Here is a 22,028-nt window from a genome sequence, read left to right as displayed (position 1 = left end):
AAGCTGAAAGGTAAAAGCCGTCTTCTCTCAAACTGTCCCAAGATGGCGCCCGCGTCCGCGTCCGCGTGCGCAGTGTGCTGTACTTCCGGGTCCGGAGTGCAGTGGGCGTGGCCGACGCCCACAAGCGACGTTTCGTCTCGCCAACTCGGGTTCTCGCGCGTTCACAAAAAGTCGACAACGAGGTAAGACGACAAGAGCCGCGTCATGGCAGCCACTTGGATGAATGGTTGCTCCGCTTTTGTGGCGAGTTGAAAATGTTTGCTGTCGTCCGTTGGATTGAATGAATTGCGGATATTCCTCATGGCGTAGTATTTGCGCGAAGGCACGGTTGGCGTTGACAGGTTGCTGGAGTTTGCCAATCGAGCGACGAACCTTGAACTCTGCTCGGCATTGATAAGCATTCCAAAGAAGGCTAAATGGAGAGCAACCTGCGTTCAGCGAGCTCAATCGTGTATCATAATCATCATAAAAAAAGAGACTTAACTGGAGAACGCCGCTTCTGGACAAATTGCATTCCACGCTGTATTTTCGCAGTGTTTGGAAAATTCAGATTCAAACTTCAGGTCACCGTTCTAAAAATGAACTCATTCAGTTCGTAGTTCAGAATTCAAAGTTTTCAACCGTCCACCGTTCCCAAAGTGTACTCGTTCAGTTTTGCGTTTCCTCAATATATTCCCCTTCAAATACGAGCATTTCATTTTCCAGTTGTTGCCACCGATTGAGTCCGCACTAGTAGCCAGCTGCAGCTTTCCCTACCCAACATTCTTAAAAACAGGAAAAAAACGTCTTGCTTGGATGTTTTGGTTTTGCCTTTCTTGACTTTTGTCCTTAATGTGCCAATAAAAACACAGTATGACAGGAACAACGGTGCAAGGACATTGATAACTTCAGATTCCTTGCAGCTCTGGCTGACTGGATGAACAAAATATTTCATCTATTCTTATATACTGTATTACAAAACAAAAGAAATTCCATATCATGACAGTGTGATCATGCAGAGTTTTAACTCCGTCATTCAGATACACATCAAAATGTTGCGAGTCATCCCTTTTTACAATTACGCCCCGAGAACAAATTCCCTCCCAATTCTGGCAAGCGTGGCCGCACTGACTCGGTCGCCCAAGCCGGCGTTGATCCACCGACACGTGAAGGTGCGTATTTTTGCGTGTGTTCAGACGGGTCGGTCCCGGAAGTTCCCAACAGAACCTGGCACTCTGGAATGAGAAGAAAGAAAAGCGTTCTCAGTTACGTCCGTCAGGCAGAAATGAACCAAGTTCGGTTGACATTTTCAGAAAATATCAGCAACTTTGGTCCATTGAACTCATTCAGCTACAAAAGACGGATCATGGTTTGAGTCCGTCAGGAAATGTGAACGGAAGAGCTAAATATGTAAAGCATCTGGGGAAAGTGCCAATATTTCACATGAAAAGCATAGCAGCTGGGATTGTCTGAGTATTTGAAGGGTGGGAATCCGTGGAAGTGTTTACGGGGTAAGGCAGCTTCAAGGCTGAGACGCTTTGTTTTGTCCAATGTCTCCTTGACTTGAATGTTTTTTTGTTGAGTTTTTTTCTTGTGGAACTGTAGGAAAATTAGGAATTTTTGGAATGTCAAAAGTCAAGGACGACATCTGGAGTTTGTGAATATGCATTTTGGAGATTGGAATGTTTTAGTAGGTAGACCAAAATTTGGAAGGTGGGCAGAAGCAATCAAGCAAGAAATTTGGTGCAGACTAACGCGAGCGATGAAAGGCCGTCTAATACTCGTTGTGAACATTTGAAGACAATGACGCAGCAAGTGTCTGACCTCCCAAGCGGGCCGCTGGACATCTACAGGCAAAAAGCTTCTTTCCCGTGGAAGGAGATGCGTCTCTTCCTGGACGGAGAAGAGATGATGGCGTTGAAGGTAGAGCCAGAGCGCGCTCCTCTCTTGCGGTCTTTGTGTTTCTCAGCTCCCTTTTCCTGTCGCGCTGTGCCGCAGCAACGTGTCTTCGCGGCGATGGAGAACGACCCGCTTTTCTCCAGGACGCCGGGTGAAGACGTCCCTGTGGAGCGAATGCGGGAGCTCACCTTCCTCAGGTGCCAGGTGGACTGTACGTTTTGCACACGCCTGCGTTGACTCAGACGTTTGTGCCGCAAACCCACAGGGTGAAGCAGCTGTTCCGCTACGACTTCCTGACCAACGAAGAGGCCGTGGCCGACCCGTGGAAGACGGTGATCCTCAACGACTGCTTGGGAATGTTCGACTGGTCCTTGGCGGCCAAGTTCTTCCTCAACAAAGGCGTGAGTACTCGGGGGAGGAAAAGGTTCGATACAGTGAACCCTCGTTTATCGCGGGGGAGATGTTCCACATCCACCCGCGGTAGGTGAGAGACCGTATTAAGGGGGCCGGGGGGAATTTGTTCAACTTCTTGGCGTGTCTCTCCGAATGGAAAACTGGCACACATGCCGGCAGATTGAGAGTGAGAGGCGCGCAAAGAGTGCTGCTCCACTTGAGCTGAGGTGGTTGGTACAATGCCTTGCTCAAGGGCACCTCCACAGTACCCAGAATGCACACTAGCAACTCTCCAACAACTCGTTGCCTTTTTATTTTATTCAATTTTTTTTGTTGCGTTTTTGGGCCGTAGTGGGACTCAAAGCTGTGTCCTCAGACTCCAAATATGTAATATAAATATGTGAATATATTTTCTCGTTTGTATTTTTTGTTTTTTACCCCTCCCACTAACCCCTTAAAGGCATTTAAACACATTTTAACTTAAAAAAATATTCCTTAGCACCTGTTTTCACGCTCTCCTAGTTGGAAAATGTTGGATTAATCTTACCCAACATTATAATAGACACAAAAGGAATGAAGACGCTTGTTACTTTTTCTCATGAGGAGGGCGTATGGGAGATTGTTCAGATCACAGTCTCTCAACACGCTCTAAACAATCCCCCCCCCTCGCTCCTGTATTTATTTGAAATAGGAGGGATTTACAATCATAATGTTCTAAGCAATAAGACACAACACAGAATATTTGATAATAAGAGGGTTTTTTCCCAGACATAGTATTTTAAGCAATAAGACACAACACATAATATTTGATATTATTCTAAGTAATAAGACACAACACAAAATATTTGATAATAAGAGGGTTTTTTCCCAGACATAGTATTCTAAGCAATAAGACACAACACATAATATTTGATATTATTCTAAGTAATAAGACACAACACAAAATATTTGATAATAAGAGGGTTTTTTCCCAGACATAGTATTCTAAGCAATAAGACACAACACATAATATTGGATCAACACCTGTCACGACCCGACCACATCCGATCACGTCCTTGGTCCAAGCGTCCTTCCATGGATGATGCTGAGTCTTCTTTTTGAAGGCGAAACATCTAAAATTGTCCATCATACTAATGCAAGCTAAGCAAATAAATGATAACTTCTATAATATATTTAACAGAAAAACATTAAGCATTGTGTGTTGCGTGTGTGTATATATATATATATATATATATATATACATACATACATACACCAAAATGTTCAATCATACCGCGTTATTTCGACTGAACGTCTGCTAGCTTAAGGCTAGCATATAATGTGAAATGCCATAGATGGGCTAAGAGGAATTAGCATAGCTGTTACAGTAATTCTAAACCTTGAAACCACTGGTACTTAAATGCATAGCAAGCAGCAACACACCCAAATAAAGCATATGACAATCCTCACACGCATAGAATCTCTACTCTGTGGGAAAGACTACTGCTGGAGCTTAGTTGGGGCCCTTCTCCGCCTCTCTATCTCCTCTTAATTGAACTCGGTGCTGCCTGCCATGTTTTGACACAACATGGTACTCCACTGAAGGCGCTCAATTCTAAATTTGAACATAAAAATTGCTCGCTTGAAAATCTGCGCAAGAGATGATCGTCGATCTCCAGTGTGAGAGTTGTTGGTTGGTATTTGTTTGTTTGGGCTCGATGCCATTGTGTCGTTTTTGTCTTCTGCGTCTTTTCCTGCTTTGCAAGGTGCGATTATAGAAATAACTAGTCATTCTTGCGGCCCAGATGTTCGGGGCGACGGTCGCCACCGGCGGGTCGGCCCGACACGGCAAGTACGTGCACGGCGTCGAAGACATGACGGTAAGCGGCGGCGGGCGGGCGTCACGTCATCACATCTGCTCGAATGGAGTCAGGCCATTTTCCCGCCCTCGGCAGATGTTCGGGTGCTTCGCGTTGACCGAGCTGAGTCACGGCAGCAACACCAGAGCCATGAGGACCACCGCCACCTACCAGCCCTCCACCCAGGTGCGAACACACTCGCCCCATAAGACCTTTCACCGTGACGTCACGTGTACTTCCGGGTGGCGAAAGGCGGAACTGACACGGCGAAGCCTTCGACGCCGTTGAGAAAATTGGTTACGGCTTGAATTTAACCTTCTTCTCTACCACCTTAGTTTGAATGTGTGAAATGTCAGCCTAAAAGGAAATGTGTCGTGGGCTTCGGGCTGGACGACGATTGGAGGGGGGGGGGGGGGGAGATAATAAAATAAAAAGAATCATCACAAGGATTATTCATTGATTTAAAGTTTGGTATTTATTCAACTACCAAAACTCAATTTCAAATAGAACTTAAAAGAACAACCACAAAATGAAATGAAATAAGTCAAAGAATAACGTATTCAAAGAATAGCAATAAATCAAAAGAAATTCCTGCTGTGGCCTGATAGGGGGCAGTGTGGTACGATGCATGCATGGATAACAAGTAGAAGAAAGTTGCAATCTTAACTTGAACTCATTTGAATAAACCGAACTCCAGTGAGTACCCTTATATTTCCTGGGTGTATGTGTTACTACAGCGTTTGTGTGTAGCCATTCGCTTTTTGAAGATGAAGCCCTCCCGTCACTTCTAATGCTAATTTTTGCTAGCCCGTCAATGGGGATTCCCATTGAGTGATAGCATGAAGCTGGCGATGTTTGTCATAGTTTTTGTTGCGCGTTTGCTTTGACGGTAAACTCCAACTGCGGTGGCAATACAGAACCGCTTGAAGCACGAGAACAACATTTGTCACATGGTGCATTCAGGGGCCACAATCGTTTTGAAGATCGTGAGAAGCCAAAATCGAAATCACAGCTTGAAAGGGAGACGGAACGTGGAAATTGAGATGATCGTTGAGGGAGCGGCCAATGAATGTCGGTGGGATTAACGGGCTCATTTGACGCTGAATTCTTCGAGGAGCAGTTTGTTTGGCTGAGCGACTCGAGCCAAGCAAAGGTTGCCTTCCACTAACGTGATGATGGACATTCGCTGCCCAGTCTGGCGCTTTGCGAGCGGCGGCGGCGGCCTCTGGTTGCATTCAGTATCTCGTTTCAGACTTGTGGTGTGGCCAACGATGAATGCGTTCCAGAGTCATTCCAGCGGGATTTTTAGTGGCCGTTTTAGGGAACTCTCTGGGTCCGCAAGTTGACGCGGCCGTTCCAACCAGGACCACTGGCGTTGTGCCACCCGGAAGCACCTTGCTTCCAGACATGATTTAAAAAAAAAAAAAAAGGTCTCTTTGGTGCCTTGCAGGAGTTTGTCATCAACTCTCCAGATTTCGAGGCAGCCAAGTTTTGGGTGGGCAACCTGGGGAAGACGGCCACTCACGCGCTGGTGTTAGCGCAGCTCTACACGCCGGATGGGGCCTGCCACGGCCTGCACACCTTCGTGGTCCCGGTACGGTCGCTCCCTTCAACTTTGGCTCTCTGCAGCGCCTTGGCGGAAATGTAACAACAAGCCGCCGGCATTGAGCGCAGGTGAGAGATCCCAAGACGCTGCTGGCTCTGCCCGGTGTGCTGGTCGGAGATATGGGCAAGAAGTTGGGCCAAAACGGACTGGATAACGGGTACGTCCGGCTGACTTCGACCGACCGCTTCATGGCTATTAGCGCGGCCAGTTATTACTACAGGGTGCCCCAAAACAAAGTCAGTAGCGATGATCAAATTGTTTGCAGATCTTGTTTAACTCCAAATTGTCAGAACCTTGGAATTTCAGCCTGTTCACAGTAAATAGTCAGGTTTTTAGTTGCCTTTTTCTGGCATGTTAGAGACCACAAGTAACTGAATCATCATCATCATCATCATCCATCCAGCCATCCATTTTCTACCGCTTATCCGAGGTCGGGTGGAGGGGGCATTAGCTTTAGCAGGGACGCCCAAACTTCCCTCTCCCCAGCCACTTCATCCAGCTCTTCTGAGGGGATCCCGAGGCGTTCCCAGGCCAGCCGAGAGATGTAGTCTCTCCAGCTCGTGACCATAGGTGAGGGTAGGAACGTAGATCGACCGGTAAATCGAGAGCTTCGCCTTTCGGCTTAGCTCCTCCTTCACCACAACGGACCGATACAAAGTCCGCATCACTGCAGACGCCGCATCGATCCGCCTGTCGATCTCCCGTTCCATTCTTCCCTCACTCGTGAACAAGACCCCGAGATACTTGAACTCCTCCACTCGGGGCAGGATCTCATCCCCGACCCGGGGAGGGCACGCCACCCTTTTCCGACTGAGGACCACGGTCTCAGATTTGGAGGTGCTGATTCTCATCCCAGCCGCTACACACTCTGCTGCGAACCGCTCGAGTGGGAGTCTGAGATCGTGGCTTGATGAAGCCAACAAAACCACATCATCTGCAAAAAGCAGAGATGCAATACTGAGGCCACCAAACCGGACCCCCTCTACGCCTCGGCTGCGCCTAGAAATTCTGTCCATAAAAGTTATGAACAGAATCGGTGACAAAGGGCAGCCTTTAAACAGCCTTTAAACACAATCACCGGAAAAGCGTTCGACTTACTGCCAGTAATGCGGACCGAACTCGGACACCGGTCGTACAGGGACCGAACAGTCCGTATCAGGGGGTTCGGTACCCCATAGTCCCGAAGCACCACCCACAGGACTCCCCGATGGACACGATCGAACGCCTTCTCCAAGTCCACAAAACACATGTAGACTGGTTGGGCGAACTCCTATGCACCCTCGAGGACCCTGCCGAGGGTGAAGAGCTGGTCCACTGTTCCATGGCCAGGACGAAAACCACACTGCTCCTCTTGACTCTGAGATTCGACTTCCCGACGGACCCTCCTCTCCAGCACCCCTGACCAGGGAGGCTGAGGAGTGTGATCCCCTTGTAGTCGGAACACACCCTGTCCCCCTTCTTAAAAAGGGGGACCACCACCCCAGTCTGCCAATCCAGAGGCACTGTCCCCGATGTCCACGCGATGTTACAGAGCAACATCCAGAGCCTTTAGGAACTCCGGGCGAATCTCATCCACCCCCGGGGCCTTGCCACCGAGGAGCTTTTTAACCACCTCGGTGACTTCAAACCCAGAGATAGGAGAGCCCGCCTCAGAGAACCCAGACTCTGCTTCCTCATGGGAAGGCGTGTCGGTTGAATTGAGGAGCTCTTCGAAGTATTCTCCCCACCGACTCACAACATCCCGAGTCGAGGTCAGCAGCGCCCTCTCCCCACTATACACAGTGTTGATGGTGCACTGCTTCCCCCTCCTGAGACGCCGGATGGTGCACCAGAATTTCCTCGAAGCCGTCCGGAAGTCTTTCTCCGTGGCCTCACCGAACTCCTCCCATGCCCGAGTTTCCGCTTCAGGGGACCACCAAAGCTGCATTCCGCTTGGCCAGCCGGTACCCATCAGCTACCTCAGGAGTCCCACAGGCCAAAAAGGCCCGATAGGACTCCTTCAGCTTGACGGCATCCCTCACTGTTGATGTCCACCAACGGGTTCGGGGATTGCCGCCACGACAGGCACCGACCACCTTACGGCCACAGCGCCGAGTCGGGGGGGCAATAAGCATACCCCCACCTGTTTGGCGCTTTTCACCGTGGGCGACTCCAGAGTGGAAGAGAGTCCAACCCCTCTCGAGAGGACTGGTACCAGAGCCCAAGCCGTGCGTGGAGGCGAGTCCGACTATATCTAATCGGAACTTCTCGACCTCACACACCGGCTCGGGCGGGCTCCTTCCCTGCCAGAGAGGTGACATTCCACGTCCCTAGAGCCAGCTTCTGTAGCTGGGGATCGGACCGGCAAGCTCCCGCCTTCGGTCCCCGCCCAGCTCGCACTGCACCCGACCCCTATGGCCCCTCCCACATGTGGTGCGCCCATGGGAAGGGGAACCCACGTTACCCTTTGGGGCTGTGCCCGGCCAGGCCCTATGGGTGCAGGCCTGGCCACCATGCGCTCGCCTTCTAGCCCCACCTCCAGGCCTGGCTCCAAAGGGGGGGCCCCGGTGACCCGCGTCCGGGCAAGGGAAACCTCGATCCACTTACATTTTTCATCGTAGGAGTCTTTTAGCCGTGCTTTTCTGGTCCCTCACCTAGGACCCGTTTGCCATGGGTGAGCCTACCCGGGCCGTGAAGCCCTAGACAACTTGGCTCCTAGGATCATTGGGACACACAAACCCCTCCACCACGATAAGGTGACGTCTTCCAGGAGGGGTTATCATCATCATCATCATCATCATCATCATTATAATAATAATAATGTGTTTTTGCGTTTGAAATAATGTCCTCTTATTGAACGAAGGTTTTTGTATTCGATTAACTGGGAAAAAATAATTGACAGAGGAATTGATTACGACAGCCCTAAAAATGAGCCTTAATTTGAGTTCCAAATGACTTTTTATGATGATTCTGATTATTATTATAACAAGGTGCCCTTAAAGCAGTGAGGCTGTTATCGACCGTGCAGAGGTGAATAAACAACACGGGAAGTTATTGAAGAATTGGCCACATTTCTCATTGATTGCTTAGCTTCTACGAAGGAATAACCTCGTCAGTGGATGACAACGTGCGTCTCTGTGTGCGCGCGTGCGTGTGTGCGTGTATGAGACTGCGCTGTGCGCAGGTTTGCTTTGTTCCACAACGTGAGGATCCCGCGGGAGAATCTCCTGAACAAGACCGGCGACGTGACGCCCGCCGGTAAATACGTGAGCCCTTTCCAGGTAAACGCGGTCCTTCTCGGAATCCACTATGGGGGAAGCGCACGCCGGGGCCCGAGCTTTTGCGTTTGTGAAGGACCCCGACAAGCGTTTCGGCGCGTCCCTGGGCGCCCTGTCCGGAGGCCGGGTGTCCATTGCCAGGATGGCCCTGGTCAACCTCAAGCTGGCCCTGACTGTGGCAGTACGCTTCTCCGCCACCAGGAGGCAGTTCGGGCCCAAGGACGGCGAGGAGCTTCCCGTCATCGAGTACCAGTTGCAGGTCAGAATGTCACTCACAGTCGTAGAAGTAGCACTTTCGTCTTGCTTTGCGTCTGCGTGACTGTATGGCCCAATCCAATACCGCCCCCCGGTGGCCAAGGCGGGCACAGCACATTGAATCGGATTGCAGCGTTTCTTCATGATGCACAAACTGTTGAATTCTTTACATGCTGTTTAATTGTTAATAGACGTAAGCTACAATATTAGACGGTGCTCTTCTTCCTTCCTGAAAAAGCGAAAGCACAAAAAGTAAAATATATTTTTTTGGGGTGCTGGAACGGATTAATGGCCTTTTTTGATTCATTCAAAGTGTTTTGCGCTCGAGCGTGGTCAGGGAGCAAACGAAACGTGCGATTTTGATCTGGTGGAAGATGGAGTTGAGTCGTCATGAATCAAATGAAAAAGGGTTTTGGTGGTCATCCAAGTCCCGTCCGTCATTACGACGAACCTGATGGACATCAGCTCGGGGACGTCCCCGAAGAAATATTCCACAAATGCTTTCCGGGTCCAAGTTGCCTGTATTTCATCAAATGAATCCAACCTTGGCACTTTGTATGTTCGAGCTATTTTAGCGCCACAGCTCCTCAAACATTAACGGCGTGTTTCTGTCGCCGCGCAATGCATCATGGGATATATTGCTTTTCAAGATGACCCGCTCACAGCACATTCCGGCAGCAGGACGAAAGGGCGCGATGTCGTGGCTCGGCGTTCTTCGTTGACATTCGTGAAGATCCCTCGTCCCGACCGATGTTCTTGTGTCTTTGCAGCAATGGCGTCTGATTCCGTACCTGGCGGCAACGTACGCTCTGGAGCGTTTCTCCAAATCCCTCTTCGACGACTTTGTGGAGCTTCGCGTGGGACAGATGATGGGGGAGCACGGCGACAGACAGGTGCGTCGCGCTTTCATCGTCCTTGCCAGAAGATGCGAGTCGCCCGCCCGGTTTCTCCTTCGAGGATAAAAAGGATCCAACTGGATCTCCTCTTGCCACACATTTCTCAGTGGATGCAAAGCGTCCCGACTTGAAAGTGTTCAGCTCATTCGGGCCACGTTGCAAAGTCTTTTTCACATGCCCACAATTACCACGGTTGCACCGGATTTCCCGAAGGAAAATATATTTGCCAGCTGCTTCCGCATTTCTCGCATTTCTCAGCGCATTTCCACTATTTCATCTTCAAAGTGTTCAGCTTCTATTCCGGACAGTTGCGTTCATTATTTTGCTCCGTGTCAGCATGCGTCCTGTTAGCATTTGGTCTTCGATATTGGCGTCAAATGTCAAATCCTTATGGATCGCACCGTTTTTGTTATTTTGTGTGGCAATTCTTTCTCATTATATATAGTATGAGGGCCCGACCGAAATGTTTGTTTTTTAGGCCAATGGCCATTCCCATATCGGCCGATGACTCGGCCAATTCAAAAAAAAGAATCATAATAATAATCTTTCGGTCCCTTACAACAAGGAAGATCTGAATTACAGGCCGAACATTTGACTGTTCTACAATACTTTGACTTTAAGTTTGTTTAACTTCACAACGGAGAAATTTCCAAGTACATAAAAAAGGATGAACTGGTGAATTTGTCTTTAAATGTCGGACATAGATGTATGCAGTATGTGCGCCACATAATGGTGAAGTTACTGGAAAAAGCTTTCTGCAGAATGCTCTTTGAAATGATTTTCTTTGCCACGAGGTGAAGATTGCAAACCGCAAACCAGAGACGCCTTCGTCACATTCGGACCAGGGAGTTGCGCTTTCCGCCGACGGTGTGCAGAGAGAGACGCTTCAACAGAAACGGGAACGTTTTCGACAAGGAATGTGTGCGTCCGGTCACACAAACGCTGAAACCTGACGGACAGATGGGACGACAGGATTTTAGCCCCGACGTTGGCCCGCCCGATTAGCTATCGCGGCCCATATGTTGTCGGGAACGACAAAACTTCGTGCCGTGTGACACAATCCGCGACCAACGATCTTGGCCCTACGCCGCCAAAATGAAAAGGCTAGCATGTTTGGAATATTTGTATTATTATTATTATTATTATTATTTTTTTTTTTTTTTTTTTGGGGGGGGCGTGGGGGTATCATCTTCTGTTAGTGCAGAAGGTTTTGTTGCCCGCTTGCGAGCCGTACCGTATGAGAAGTACGCGAACATACCTCAAGCAATCCTTGAAGGAACGTCCTCTCCCGAGCACCGATGATGACCACCACACGGTTTTCCTCATTTCGACGTTCCCTCCACGCACATACACACGCAAACAATAAAGTAGCGCGGTTTCCCGGTTGTTATCGGCGGTGGGATATAGTGGACAAACGGCGCAAGGACATCATTTTACGCGACGCCGACGGTGAAGAGCTTTTTCTGTTTCGTGAGGATGTAAGAGGACAGCGGCGTTTATTGGGCAAAAGTGGCCGATGAGGATTATTTTGAAAAAGGGCCAAAAATTGGAATTGAGTTTTCCGATTTGATTTCCAATGATTCAAATCTCCCATTGTCCATATCACGGAATGGCTTGAAGAAAGGTGCGGTTTGAGTTGAGCGGGCCGGCGCGCGTGTGTTGCAGGCCGAGCTGGGCAGGGAGATCCACGCGCTGGCCTGCTCGGGCAAGGCCTCGGCCTCGTGGACGGCTCAGCGGGGAATCCAGGAGTGCCGCGAGGCCTGTGGCGGTCACGGTTACCTGGCCAGTGAGTGTTTGCGGCCTCGGGCGCGCGAGCGCGTCTCCCGCGCTTCCTCACGCTGCGCTCCGTCCGCAGTGAACCGGCTGGGGAGTCTGCGCGACGACAACGACCCCAACTGCACCTACGAGGGGGACAACAACGTGCTACTGCAGCAAACCAGCAATTACCTCCTGGCCTGGATGGACGCCAAGCGACGCGGTCAGTCCTCCGCCTCTTCGTCTTTCAACATACACTTCCTGTCTTCGTCGACAAAAAGCCCAAACGTCCTTCGCTTTTAGGAGATGCGTTTGAATTGTAAAAGAGCTCGTTTTGAAAAAGCAGCGTCAGGATCATATGAGCAAAAGAGCGCAACTTGATTGGCTGGAAATGGGATGAATTGAGGAAGGTTCCGTGACCTTCTCCCAGATGTGGACTTTCTGAGGGCTCTTTAAAAGCGCAACATTTTGACGGCGATCGCAGTTGCGTGTATACTTTGAGAAACGTACCAGTCGGTCAGTCCGATGTCGACTCGGGCGCGGGCGGCGTGGGTGGAGTCGGTCTCCGTACGCGAGCGGTCCGCAGCCGGCGTAGTCCGCCTCTCGCCCCCTCGCGGTCTAGGAAGCGCACCGAGCGTGTCGCGCCGCAGTCGAGAGGACGCTCGCGCTCAAGTTTGTGCCGGCGTTTGTGTCGCCGAGGGCGCTTTCAGACGGCGCGCGCATCCGGTCTCCTCTTCACACGGTGGACTTCCTGGACCATTTCCACAGGATCCGAGAGAGCCGCTTCACAGCGCGCACGATCGACGACTGCGCGGACTCCGCAGGTACTTTTCCTCCCTCGGCGTTTCGGCGTCCGCGAGGCGACGCTCGCGTGATCCGACCGACGGCCGTGTGGCTTCCCCGTCAGCGGCGCTGGCGGCCTACGAGTGGCTGGTGTGCTTCCTCCTGGAGGAGAGTCACAAGAGGATGGAGCGGCACCGGACTTCGGGCCAAGACGACTTCGAGGCCCGCAACAACAGCCAGGCACGTAAAGAGGTCTCCTCTTCCTTCTCGGCAAAATTCTTCATTTCAATTATTCCTTCCGCTTCTTCCGCATTTCTCAACCGATTGCAAAGACCCCCAAAAGTCAGGACTTTGGGTTTTGTACTTTTCACATTGGGAAAATTCCCGCTTTCCCTCCCCAATTCCAAACGGAAACTTTTCAGCTGATTGAGGACATATGCCCGACTATCAATAACATTCCCTCGATCAGCAATAGAGATGATGAGGCATATTTGCCACCGTCAATTTCCGCGTTTCTCGACCGATTGAAACGGTTCGTACTCGAAGGCGTTCGCCTCCTTTAGGACGTCTCGGGAAGTACTTAACGGCGCCCGTGAAGATCGGTCATCGATCCGGGCCCTTTCAGTCTCAGGGCCTCGAACCGGTTGTTTCTTCGGGAGGGAGGCGGCGTCGTGAGCCGAGCTGCAAGAAGAGTCCCGTTGCCGTCCGATCCATCCCCGTCTTTCACTCGTCGACATGTTCCGTGCCAAAATTCCCACACGTACGCCTATCTACCTTTTCCGGCAACATTTGTCAAATGTCCAGCAAATTTTCAGTACCTTCCACAGTACCTTGATATTTGTCATGTTTCCCTCGCACATCTCATAATGATCGCATTTGTCGCCCAATTTCCATGCAGTCAAGTCTCCCATGGAACAATTCCAGGTGCCGTTTTGGCACAAATGGCCCTCTCTCGTTAACTCTTGCATTTTCGATGTGTACGCAGCGCACGTGTTAAGAGGCGTCTGTCCGTCCAGGTGTACTACTGCCGCGACCTGGCCTTGGCCTACGTCGAACGCTGCTGCCTCCTCAGGTTCCACGAGTGGACTCGGCGCGAGGACACGCCGAGACGACTGCGAGCCGTCCTCGGGAAGCTTTGTGCGCTTTACGGACTGTGGAGCCTCAGCGGCCACATGGCCGCCCTCTACCAAGGTAGTCTTCGCGTGGGGCCTTAGCTGCGAATAGGAGGAAGCCCCCCCCCCCCGGCTCCTTTGTCCGGGGGATGCGACGACTTGCAACAATAGACGAAGAAAACGCAAACTAACACAATAGGGAAACGGCTGCAAAAAAACCCCCACAAATTGGCCAAATCAACAGAGGAGGCAGAAAGACAAGTACGGAAAAGGAAGGAGACGGGGCTGTCAAACTCGTTTTGGTCGGAGGTCAGTTATGGTGAACCTTACAAATGGTTCATCATCATTTACACAGAAAAGTGATTGATTGAGAACTCGTTTGGAAATGACAAGTGACTGTAAAAAGGGCTTCGGGAACCGAAAATGCTCGCGATATCTCCGCCTGATTTATCTCGTATGACAATTTGAGATTCTTGCAAGAATCATGGACGTTCACGCACGTTACTTGGCTCAATGAAGGAAAAAAACCCCCAAAATATGCGCTTCCTCCTTTTCTTCACTCGCAGAGTCCTCGCACTGATAAGGAGGGTCAAAAACGCTGTCGCTGACTTTGTGAAGACCAACTCGGTCGCCGCCGGCGTCAAATGCTCCCTGGGTCGCGTTCCTCCTCCCTTTTTCTGCAGTTTTCAATCGAGCAACGAAACGCTCAACCGCGCTTGAGTTTTTCCGTCGCGTGGCCAGGTTGAAAAAGGTGAAAAAGTCAGCCGTAGGAAGTCCACGTTTTCAAAAGTAGGGAGGGAAAGGAAAACGTCGTCTGAAAAAGACGGAGTCGAGTACAGATAGCTTAAAAAAGTATGCTAATCAAGTCTTTGTACTTGGTTACGTCGTACCCACTGATAAAACAAAACAAAAAACAAAATCCGACAAAACGAGCTTAGGTTCCTGGCTCAGTAGCAAACTGGCAGAATTGTGGACAAACTCTTCCGGTGTGTCCGACAAGTACGCTCTGAATTTTTGAAGAAAGAAAACGGGGACGCGGGCGGGATCTCGGCAGCTACTGTCAATGAATCCAGTTCGCCGACGTCGAAGGGTTTCTTAGCCACGGACTTGACGAGTCAGAAAAGCTGCGGAGAATGCCGCACGCGAGAACTCGGCTCCGTGCGGTCCGCACTCGAACCGACGCAACGAAAGGAGTCGCGGCTATGACGCAACGATGAGTCGTGAGACCGCGGAAGCGACGTTTTCCCCAGAGAGAGCTCATGCTTAACGGCGAGTCGCCTTTGTGTGCTTTTGTGCGCAGGTGCTTTCCTGAGCGGAAGGGAGCCGGGCCGCCTGATCCAGACGGCCGTTCTTACTCTCTGCGCGCAGGTCCTGCTCGCACGCACGCGCGCACGCCATAATAACAACCATCATAACCTTCCTCATGATGATGATGATGAGGAGGAGGAGGATTCCAGTTCAAACGATGCGAAAGAGTCAAGTGAATTTGTTTGCAGCTGAAGGACGACGCGGTGGCGCTGGCGGATGCCGTGGCCCCCCCGGACTTCATCCTCAACTCCCCCATCGGCAACGCCGACGGACAGGCGAGTTCCTCGTTACGCGCGGCACTCGAGTACGAGTAAACGCGACTTCATTCAAATAACGAAGACTAATTGAGCTCTTCTTCCCAAGTCAGACTCTGAAATGGCAATGATACACGATCCCCATTTTCATCGCTTGGCACAACTTTGGTTCCCTCTTTTATTCACAAGCGTTTTACTCAAGAAGAAAAAACTCACTGGACACGAGATAAACGTTATAAATGGACTCACCCAAAATGCAAAATTAGGGGTCCTAACGGAAAAAAGTGCACCTTTATTTGATAAGGGGGAGCGTTTTTTTTGTTGTGTTCTTTTAAGGCCGGCACAGAACGCACGTCATTGGCTGACGGTATCGAACAATCGGTCACCCCGAGATGTCTGCCGACCGCAGTTGAAGTCGCCTCTTTGCTGAAAAGGTTTCGACTAAGTAAACGGCCCAAAGTACAGACCTCAAAAGTAAAGCGTTGTCACTAAAAGTGCAGAGCCGCTCGAGTGGGCACAAAGTATTCGGAGCCGCGGACAAACGCGCACGCGAGAGTGAGTGACGCAAAGTGTGTGTGTGTGTGTGTGTGTGTGTGTGTCCGTGTGGCTGCAGCTGTACAAGAACCTCTGGTCCACGGTGACGCAGGGGCACCGAGCGATGGAGCGGCCGTCCTGGTGGAAAGAGTTCTGCTCCGACAAGCCCGCCGTGGGATCTCTGCGGCCCAAACTCTAGACGCCGCGCGCCGGGCGAGCGTACGTTCTCCGTTCGGAAGCCTCCGCCCGCACGCGAAGACGCAACAACTTGTATTTGTGCGTTCGCAATCATTCGCTCGTTCCTATTTTAGGGAGCTCCAGAGGTCCCAAAGTCCAAGTGGGCGATCCGTCACGTCGCCGCTAATGTTGCGCTACGGCCGTCGCGTCATCCCAGCACATCTGAAAATCGAATGCATATCAGCTTTTCTGCACTCGATTGGTTGGGTGAAATGAGGCGATGACGTCATTCAGCAATACACGCAGAATGCATATTATCACTTACTCATCAACGGCTTATCAATAAAGGGACCTCTTGATCAACGCTGTATTGTGGGATTGATTTTCTTTTGGGGGGGGGGGGGGGGATTTCAATTTCTTTCTCCTTTTCCGGCGGGTCAAAGTGAGTTCACGTCGTCTGGGAAGGAAACGCTTTGTATCTAACTTGGCCCGCGCTCACGTTGAACGTGTCCAACCCCGAAATGGAAGGAATTCCAACCGCCGGCGGCTTCGGAGCAAACAAAAGGGTGGCCTCCTCGGAGCCGTTGGCCTCGCTCCCAGTGGAGAACAAAATGCAGCTCGTGTGGATTTCGCGACAAGCTTTTGCAGGCGTGTTTGTTCTGTTGTGGAAGGAAGGAAAAGCAGGTGAGCGCTGAGCACCGACGCGTGGATTGACAAAACAACGACGGGATGGATGTCGTTCTGTGTCTGTTGTTGCCGTGGTGCCCCGACATGTACCGGAGTGGGATTCTTCAAATGAACAACATTGATTTTCACATTTGGTTCGCAGGTCAACTTTTAAACGTGCGAGCATAGCAGAAGTAGCACTTCTTTGGCTTGTCGTCTCTTTCCCTTTTGTGCAGCGCAACCCGAACCCGGAGACGGAGTCGGGCGCGGACGGGCTCGGCTTTCCCTCCGGACCGGGAAGACGTTCCTTCCCGCCGAGCCGCTCCTGTCCGGAGGTCATGAAGAAAACAACGGTCCATGTCGGCAATTTAGCGGCGTGGTTAGAAAGTACGTGTCGCTCTTCAACTCTTAAGCGGAAGAAGCCATTTCCTATCCTTTGAGCAGTAATGCTTAAACAAATTCCAATGTAGACATTGCGTTTATGCTATTTTGAAAAAGTCGATGCTTCAAAGTTTTGGGTATTTGTCGTAACGGCAATCCTTGTTAACGCTGAAATAGGCGTCTTGCGTAACAGTAAAGCCATAAACGGCTTCATAAAACGGGGTGAGTTGATAAAGTGCATAAATAATCAAGTCAGTCGTAACACCTCCTGTCTTTATGCAATCGCAATAACGGGAAAGACAAATTCCTCCATATTCATGAATATCTCTGAAATAACAGCATTTACTTGGCTGCCTGTTATTGTGAGGATGCAAAATGGCTGCCGCACGGTGGCACACGGGGCTGCTCTCTCTCTCTCTCTCTCCAGCGGCGTTTGGAGAAACGTCACAAAACCTTCATTTCAGACTTGTGAGGGGAAAAGGCAACAATTGTGAGCTTTTGGCGGATAACAACAGGGAGTTTGGGGAAGTCTTCGTTTTCCCGTCTCTTGACAGGAGGCGCTGCGCGATGCGTCCAAAAGTCCAAGTATGTGGGAGTACGTATAGGGGCGCATTTGGAGCTGTTGCAGATGGTTGCGCAACAGCTCCCTCACCGATTCCCGACTCCGGCTGCTTTTGCAGCTCACCGTTGTTTATTGCGCCATGACGTCCGGTTGAATGTCGAAGAGCAGGTCGTCGCCGCCCCGCCTAACCTCCAGCAGGAGGGCCGTCTCCTCCCGGAGCGCCCTCTGCAGCTGAGCCGCGCTCAGCACGGGGCGCCCGTTCAGCTTGACGAGGATGTCGCCGTCTCTGATGCCGCCTCTGGAAGCACAAACGACGGCGGTCACGTTTTGTCATTTTTGTCGGCAAACCCAGACCGGAGCAGTTCGAGGACACCGCGGTGCCCCAAACCTGCCCAGCTCGGTCCGTCCGCTCTTTTGGCCCATATTCTTCGACTATCTCGGCCGCGGCTGCCCTCGAAATGACGGACCCGACCGGTCCGCGTGGAAGCCGTTTGGCCGCAAATCCAGACCCGACCCTCCGGCCGGTAGTCGCCTGAGCCGTGTACGGGCCTCGGGCGGGCTTTTGTGCGGTGAGGAACGGCCGGCAGGCTCTTACTTCTGCGCCGGGGAGTGAGGAACCACCTCGTGGACGTAGATGCCGCCGCCGGGAACGTCGGGAAAGTCGGGCCTCTGCTGTCGTAGTTCCTCAACCAGCCTGCAGAACAGAGCCGCCTTGAGGAGGGCGCGGTCGCCGGTCGCGGTAAAAGGGTGCCGAGCGGCGGGACTTACGCCGGAGTGACGGTGAGCATCCTGATGCCGATGAAGCGCTTCTTGGCCGGCCGGACATCTGAAGGGGACGGACGCGGGGGCGGAGGCGCGATCGATGTCTCGCCTGTGCCGTGCTCGGCCAGGGAGTTGTTGAGAAAGCGCGTGATCCTGTCCGAAGGGATGGCGAAGGAGATTCCCGCGGCGACCTTCAAGGTATTGATGCCGATCACCTCGCCGTCCTGAAAAGAAGAGCTGCTGGGCTCGGCCGCGTATGAAAGCAAAGGCCGGGCTCACCGTTCCTGGGTGCGCCGGCTGATACGGTGTTCATTCGCGAATGAGTTCGATAGACACGCCGTGGGCTTGAATTACGAACAGCAACGCAAAGTTCTCGTAACGCAACGACTCACAGAATCCCACCGCGGCGCTGCCTTGCTCGTTTTCCCACATCCTGTCCTGCCCGTGTCTCTTGGTTAGTTATTGCATGCCCACCTCCCCCGAATCTACCGATAACTGTTGTGATGTCGCACAGCACAGCAAAACCGTTCCGGCACAAACGCGTACAGATCCGCCGTGCAGCTGAACAGGGCAGCGGGGTTATTCCCAAAAAGAAAGCAAAGAAAGCCTTACCAAGTTGACCAGAGGCCCTCCTGAGTTGCCAAACTGTGAAGGAGAAGACCGAGAAGAAAGGTGAGGCGTTCCCTCGGCGCGCCCCGACACCGGCGGACGCTCACATTGATGACGGCGTCCGTCTGGACGTAGTCCATGTCCGAGTCCCGGAGGCCCAGCTCCTTGCCGTCCCTCTGGGCCGTGCTGACGATGCCGGTGGTGACCGTGTTCTGGAGGGCGAAGGGGCTGCCGATGGCCACCACAAACTCGCCGGGCCTCAAGTCGGCGCTGTGACCCAGAAGCAGGACGGGGAGCTCGGTCTGGGAAGGGAAATGGCTTAATGCGCCGCGAGTCCTCCTGACCGTAAGCCCTCGGTGTCCTTTTGTGTGGCCCGCAAAAGCTTGTCACAGTTTTCCTTGACTTCTGCTCAAAAATGTGACTAAGTATGCACGGGCGACGGGGACAAGACGTGTTCTCGTGTTAACAAAACAAGACGAAAACGCAGTGCGGCTCAGCGTCTGGCTAGCAAGCAATTACAAATGCAATTTGGCAATTCACGCAGTTGAAACTGTTACCGTTACCGGACTCGAACCCGTGATGTTGCACCTTCTTGAAACGATGTAAGATGTTGTTTTATTTGAAATGCTGCCCATGTTTACACAAAAGGGAAGCAGTTTCGTCCCCTAATTGTAGCCAACGCGAACGGAACCGTGACCTTAATCCGGACCGTATCCGCCCTGTGCGGTGAAAAGCCCCAGAACGCCAACCCTCGCGACGCGTGCCCTGCGAGTGCCACCTTCCGTCCGGGAGTGACCCCGGATGGGCAAATCCCAACTGACCTGAGGGTGGATTTTGATGGTGGCAATGTCCGACTTCTTGTCGATGTCTTTGATGCCGGCTTCGTAAACGTCGCCGTTCTGCATCTGGACCTTCAGGAGGTGACAAAGCTGTCAGCGCTTTGATGTCGTGCTTCTCGGCGGACTTTTTGGGTTTTGTGGTCCAGGCGCGTACCTTCAGGTGCTGGCGAGCCGACACGGGCGAGTTGCCGGAGACCACGTGAGCGTTGGTCACGATCAGCCCGTGCCCGGACATCACGAAGCCCGAGCCGCTCGACAGAGGGATGTTGCGGCCGAACAGGGGATGCCTCGGGTGAGAGCGCGCACACACGTCAACGCGCGCGCACGCACACGCGCACACACACGCACACACACACTGCCGTTAGTGTATACCTGAGGAACAGTTCTATGTGGACCACAGCCGGGGCGATCTTCTCCACCACGTCGGCGATGAAGTTGAACCTGTATCGAGGGCTGGCAGCACGTGTTGTACTGGCAGTACCTCGGGTACATGGGCGCAAAAAGCAAGTGTCGTGTTCAAGGCGGATCTCCTCGACGGCCGCGACAGTGTACACGATCCCCACTTGGCCTCAGTCATTTGAAATGGTACGCACGCACGCACACACGCAAATGGCAAGTCAGGAAACAGGAAATCTCAAATTGCGGACAACTTGCCTTACATTTGCCTTTAATCACGGTTTTATCTGGCATGCGCGCACACGCTGTTCCATATGGAAAGGGCGCGGTGAACTCAAAATAGGGACGTTTTCCGTGCTTCCTGGTGTCGAGTTTCAGGATTGGGAAGCACGCCCCCACCTTCTCCCAATTCCCGAAAGTCAGTCAATTCAAGTTAAACATGAGTTCAAATTGTTAAAAGTTAAAGTAGCAAGAGTGATGGAATGTCGAGATTGGAGGTCTGCCAAACATGCACAATTTGCGCAAGCACTGGAAAGGAGTCGGTGTGCGAATTCCTCAAGACTCGAGTTGCATCCTAACGAGATGACCTCACCCCGGTTCGGGGAAGGGTCTCGCTCAGCCCTCCCGAAAGGCTGCTTCTCTTTCTTGCTGCTTTGAATGCGTCAGTGAGCAGAAGAACGGCGTTGCGGAATGTGCCAAAACAAATGTGCGAGGCAGCTGTCGCCGCCCTCGTCTAAAGCACCGCCGCTCTGGAATAAGCCAGAAAATCATGACGGCACAACAGCGGATCTCGTTTCAGTGGATTTTATTCGTACAGCACTGCTCGCAAAGAGGACTGCAAGTGCTTTAACGTCAAAGAAAAACTCCATGAAACAATCGAGTCCGAGCGCCCGGCAGAAGGTCCGGGAAACCTCGCCATTCGCGCAACCCCATAATGGCCGAGTGTTCTACGAACTAGTCGGTCGATTCTCAACGACAATTACGATGGGCGTCAATTAACCGCAGGTTTTCGCCGTTTGCGGTCAATGTGAACAGCGGGGATCCACTACACGTTCAGAAGGTTATTTGATTGAAGATACAACTCGCTCCTCCTTTTCAGACCAGTAGTAGAACATCATGTCGTGTGTACATGGGCTGGCGTTTTTGTTTGGCGGTGCGCCGTGAGATTTTCTCAAGCTGACTCGATGTGTCGTGTGTTTTCCTGCTCTTCCTACCCGCGCCGCCGCGACAGGGTCCCGTTCGGACCTGGCCGACGTCCCGGAGTCCCCGCTGCAGCGCCTTCCTGCCGGCGGCCCTCAGCCGGCACGCGTTGGCGTACGTCTTCCCGTCGCTGCCGCACGCCTCCTGGCTCAGCTTGCAGCGACACAAACCCCGCAGCTCGGCGTCCGGGCGACGGCACTCCAGGCCGTCGCCGCAGGCCGGGCCGTCCCGGCCGCCGCACGGCTCTCCCTCGCCGGCGGCGCACACCAAGCAGCAGTTGCAGCGGTCCGCCACGTAGCCGCCGGGGCAGCCGGGGCTCGGGCAGGCCCTCACGTCGCACCTCGCCGGACACTCTACGGACCGTGACGCCTTCGGGCACAGCAGCGCCACCGCCCACGCCAGTGCCAACATCTGCATTTTGGCTCAACTTAAAGGCGCACCAGGTGAGTCGGTGCCGGTGGTGCCGCCGTTTCTCGTGCCAAACGCATCCTCGAGCGGCGTCTGGATCTGTTTTAGAAATCGGCTTTGTCCCGTCTCTGTTTGCAGCGGGAAACGTCCATCCCACTG

At 52.2% G+C, this 22,028-nt stretch overlaps 2 protein-coding genes across 4 annotated transcripts; one reads left to right on the top strand and one right to left on the bottom strand.

Annotated features, from left to right (window-relative positions):
* The first annotated feature begins 66 nt into the window (after nt 1-66).
* On the top strand, nt 67-16,410 carry acox3 (acyl-CoA oxidase 3, pristanoyl). Of its 3 annotated transcripts, XM_061764624.1 has the most exons (20): nt 67-182; nt 1,780-1,902; nt 1,978-2,075; nt 2,144-2,279; nt 4,056-4,130; nt 4,206-4,295; nt 5,560-5,703; nt 5,784-5,872; nt 8,879-8,975; nt 9,049-9,231; nt 9,998-10,120; nt 11,789-11,909; nt 11,979-12,101; nt 12,589-12,702; nt 12,786-12,901; nt 13,678-13,852; nt 15,074-15,141; nt 15,270-15,356; nt 15,949-16,088; nt 16,181-16,410. In XM_061764624.1, the coding sequence occupies exons 2-19, from the start codon at nt 1,783-1,785 to the stop codon at nt 16,066-16,068; spliced, it is 2,079 nt and encodes a 692-aa protein (XP_061620608.1). In that variant the 5' UTR covers nt 67-182; nt 1,780-1,782; the 3' UTR covers nt 16,069-16,088; nt 16,181-16,410. The 3 variants fall into 3 exon arrangements, 2 of the variants coding, with proteins under 2 accessions (XP_061620608.1, XP_061620609.1); XR_009786934.1 differs by lacking the exons at nt 15,949-16,088; nt 16,181-16,410 and having other exon boundaries at nt 12,647-12,702; XM_061764625.1 differs by lacking the exons at nt 12,589-12,702; nt 12,786-12,901; nt 13,678-13,852.
* Nucleotides 16,411-17,352: 942 nt separating this feature from the next.
* Nucleotides 17,353-22,028, bottom strand: htra3b (HtrA serine peptidase 3b). Its single transcript, XM_061764640.1, has 9 exons — nt 21,476-22,028; nt 20,238-20,346; nt 20,020-20,152; nt 19,848-19,937; nt 19,134-19,328; nt 19,030-19,062; nt 18,424-18,641; nt 18,251-18,349; nt 17,353-17,953 (listed from the first exon to the last, which is right to left on the bottom strand). Exons 1-9 carry the CDS (start codon nt 21,876-21,878, stop codon nt 17,785-17,787), a joined length of 1,449 nt encoding a protein of 482 aa, XP_061620624.1. The 5' UTR covers nt 21,879-22,028; the 3' UTR covers nt 17,353-17,784.

This window comes from Phyllopteryx taeniolatus, chromosome 23 (assembly GCF_024500385.1).
Source record: "Phyllopteryx taeniolatus isolate TA_2022b chromosome 23, UOR_Ptae_1.2, whole genome shotgun sequence".
NCBI lineage: Eukaryota > Metazoa > Chordata > Actinopteri > Syngnathiformes > Syngnathidae > Phyllopteryx > Phyllopteryx taeniolatus.
The sequence above is the reverse complement of the archived record's forward strand: the minus strand, read 5'-3'. Positions and strand labels throughout refer to the sequence as shown.

Bases quoted from the DNA above. Each gene is read 5' to 3' on its own strand.
- acox3 (XM_061764624.1), top strand. From the start codon at position 1,783: ATGACGCAGCAAGTGTCTGACCTCCCAAGCGGGCCGCTGGACATCTAC. The intron at 1,903-1,977 runs GTAGAGCCAGAG...GCTGTGCCGCAG, and splicing joins AAGAGATGATGGCGTTGAAG to CAACGTGTCTTCGCGGCGAT. The intron at 9,232-9,997 runs GTCAGAATGTCA...GTGTCTTTGCAG, and splicing joins TCATCGAGTACCAGTTGCAG to CAATGGCGTCTGATTCCGTA.
- htra3b (XM_061764640.1), bottom strand. From the start codon at position 21,878: ATGCAGATGTTGGCACTGGCGTGGGCGGTGGCGCTGCTGTGCCCGAAG. The intron at 20,153-20,237 runs GTATACACTAAC...CTCTCACCCGAG, and splicing joins CACATAGAACTGTTCCTCAG to GCATCCCCTGTTCGGCCGCA. The intron at 18,642-19,029 runs GTAAGGCTTTCT...TCTTCTTTTCAG, and splicing joins GAGGGCCTCTGGTCAACTTG to GACGGCGAGGTGATCGGCAT.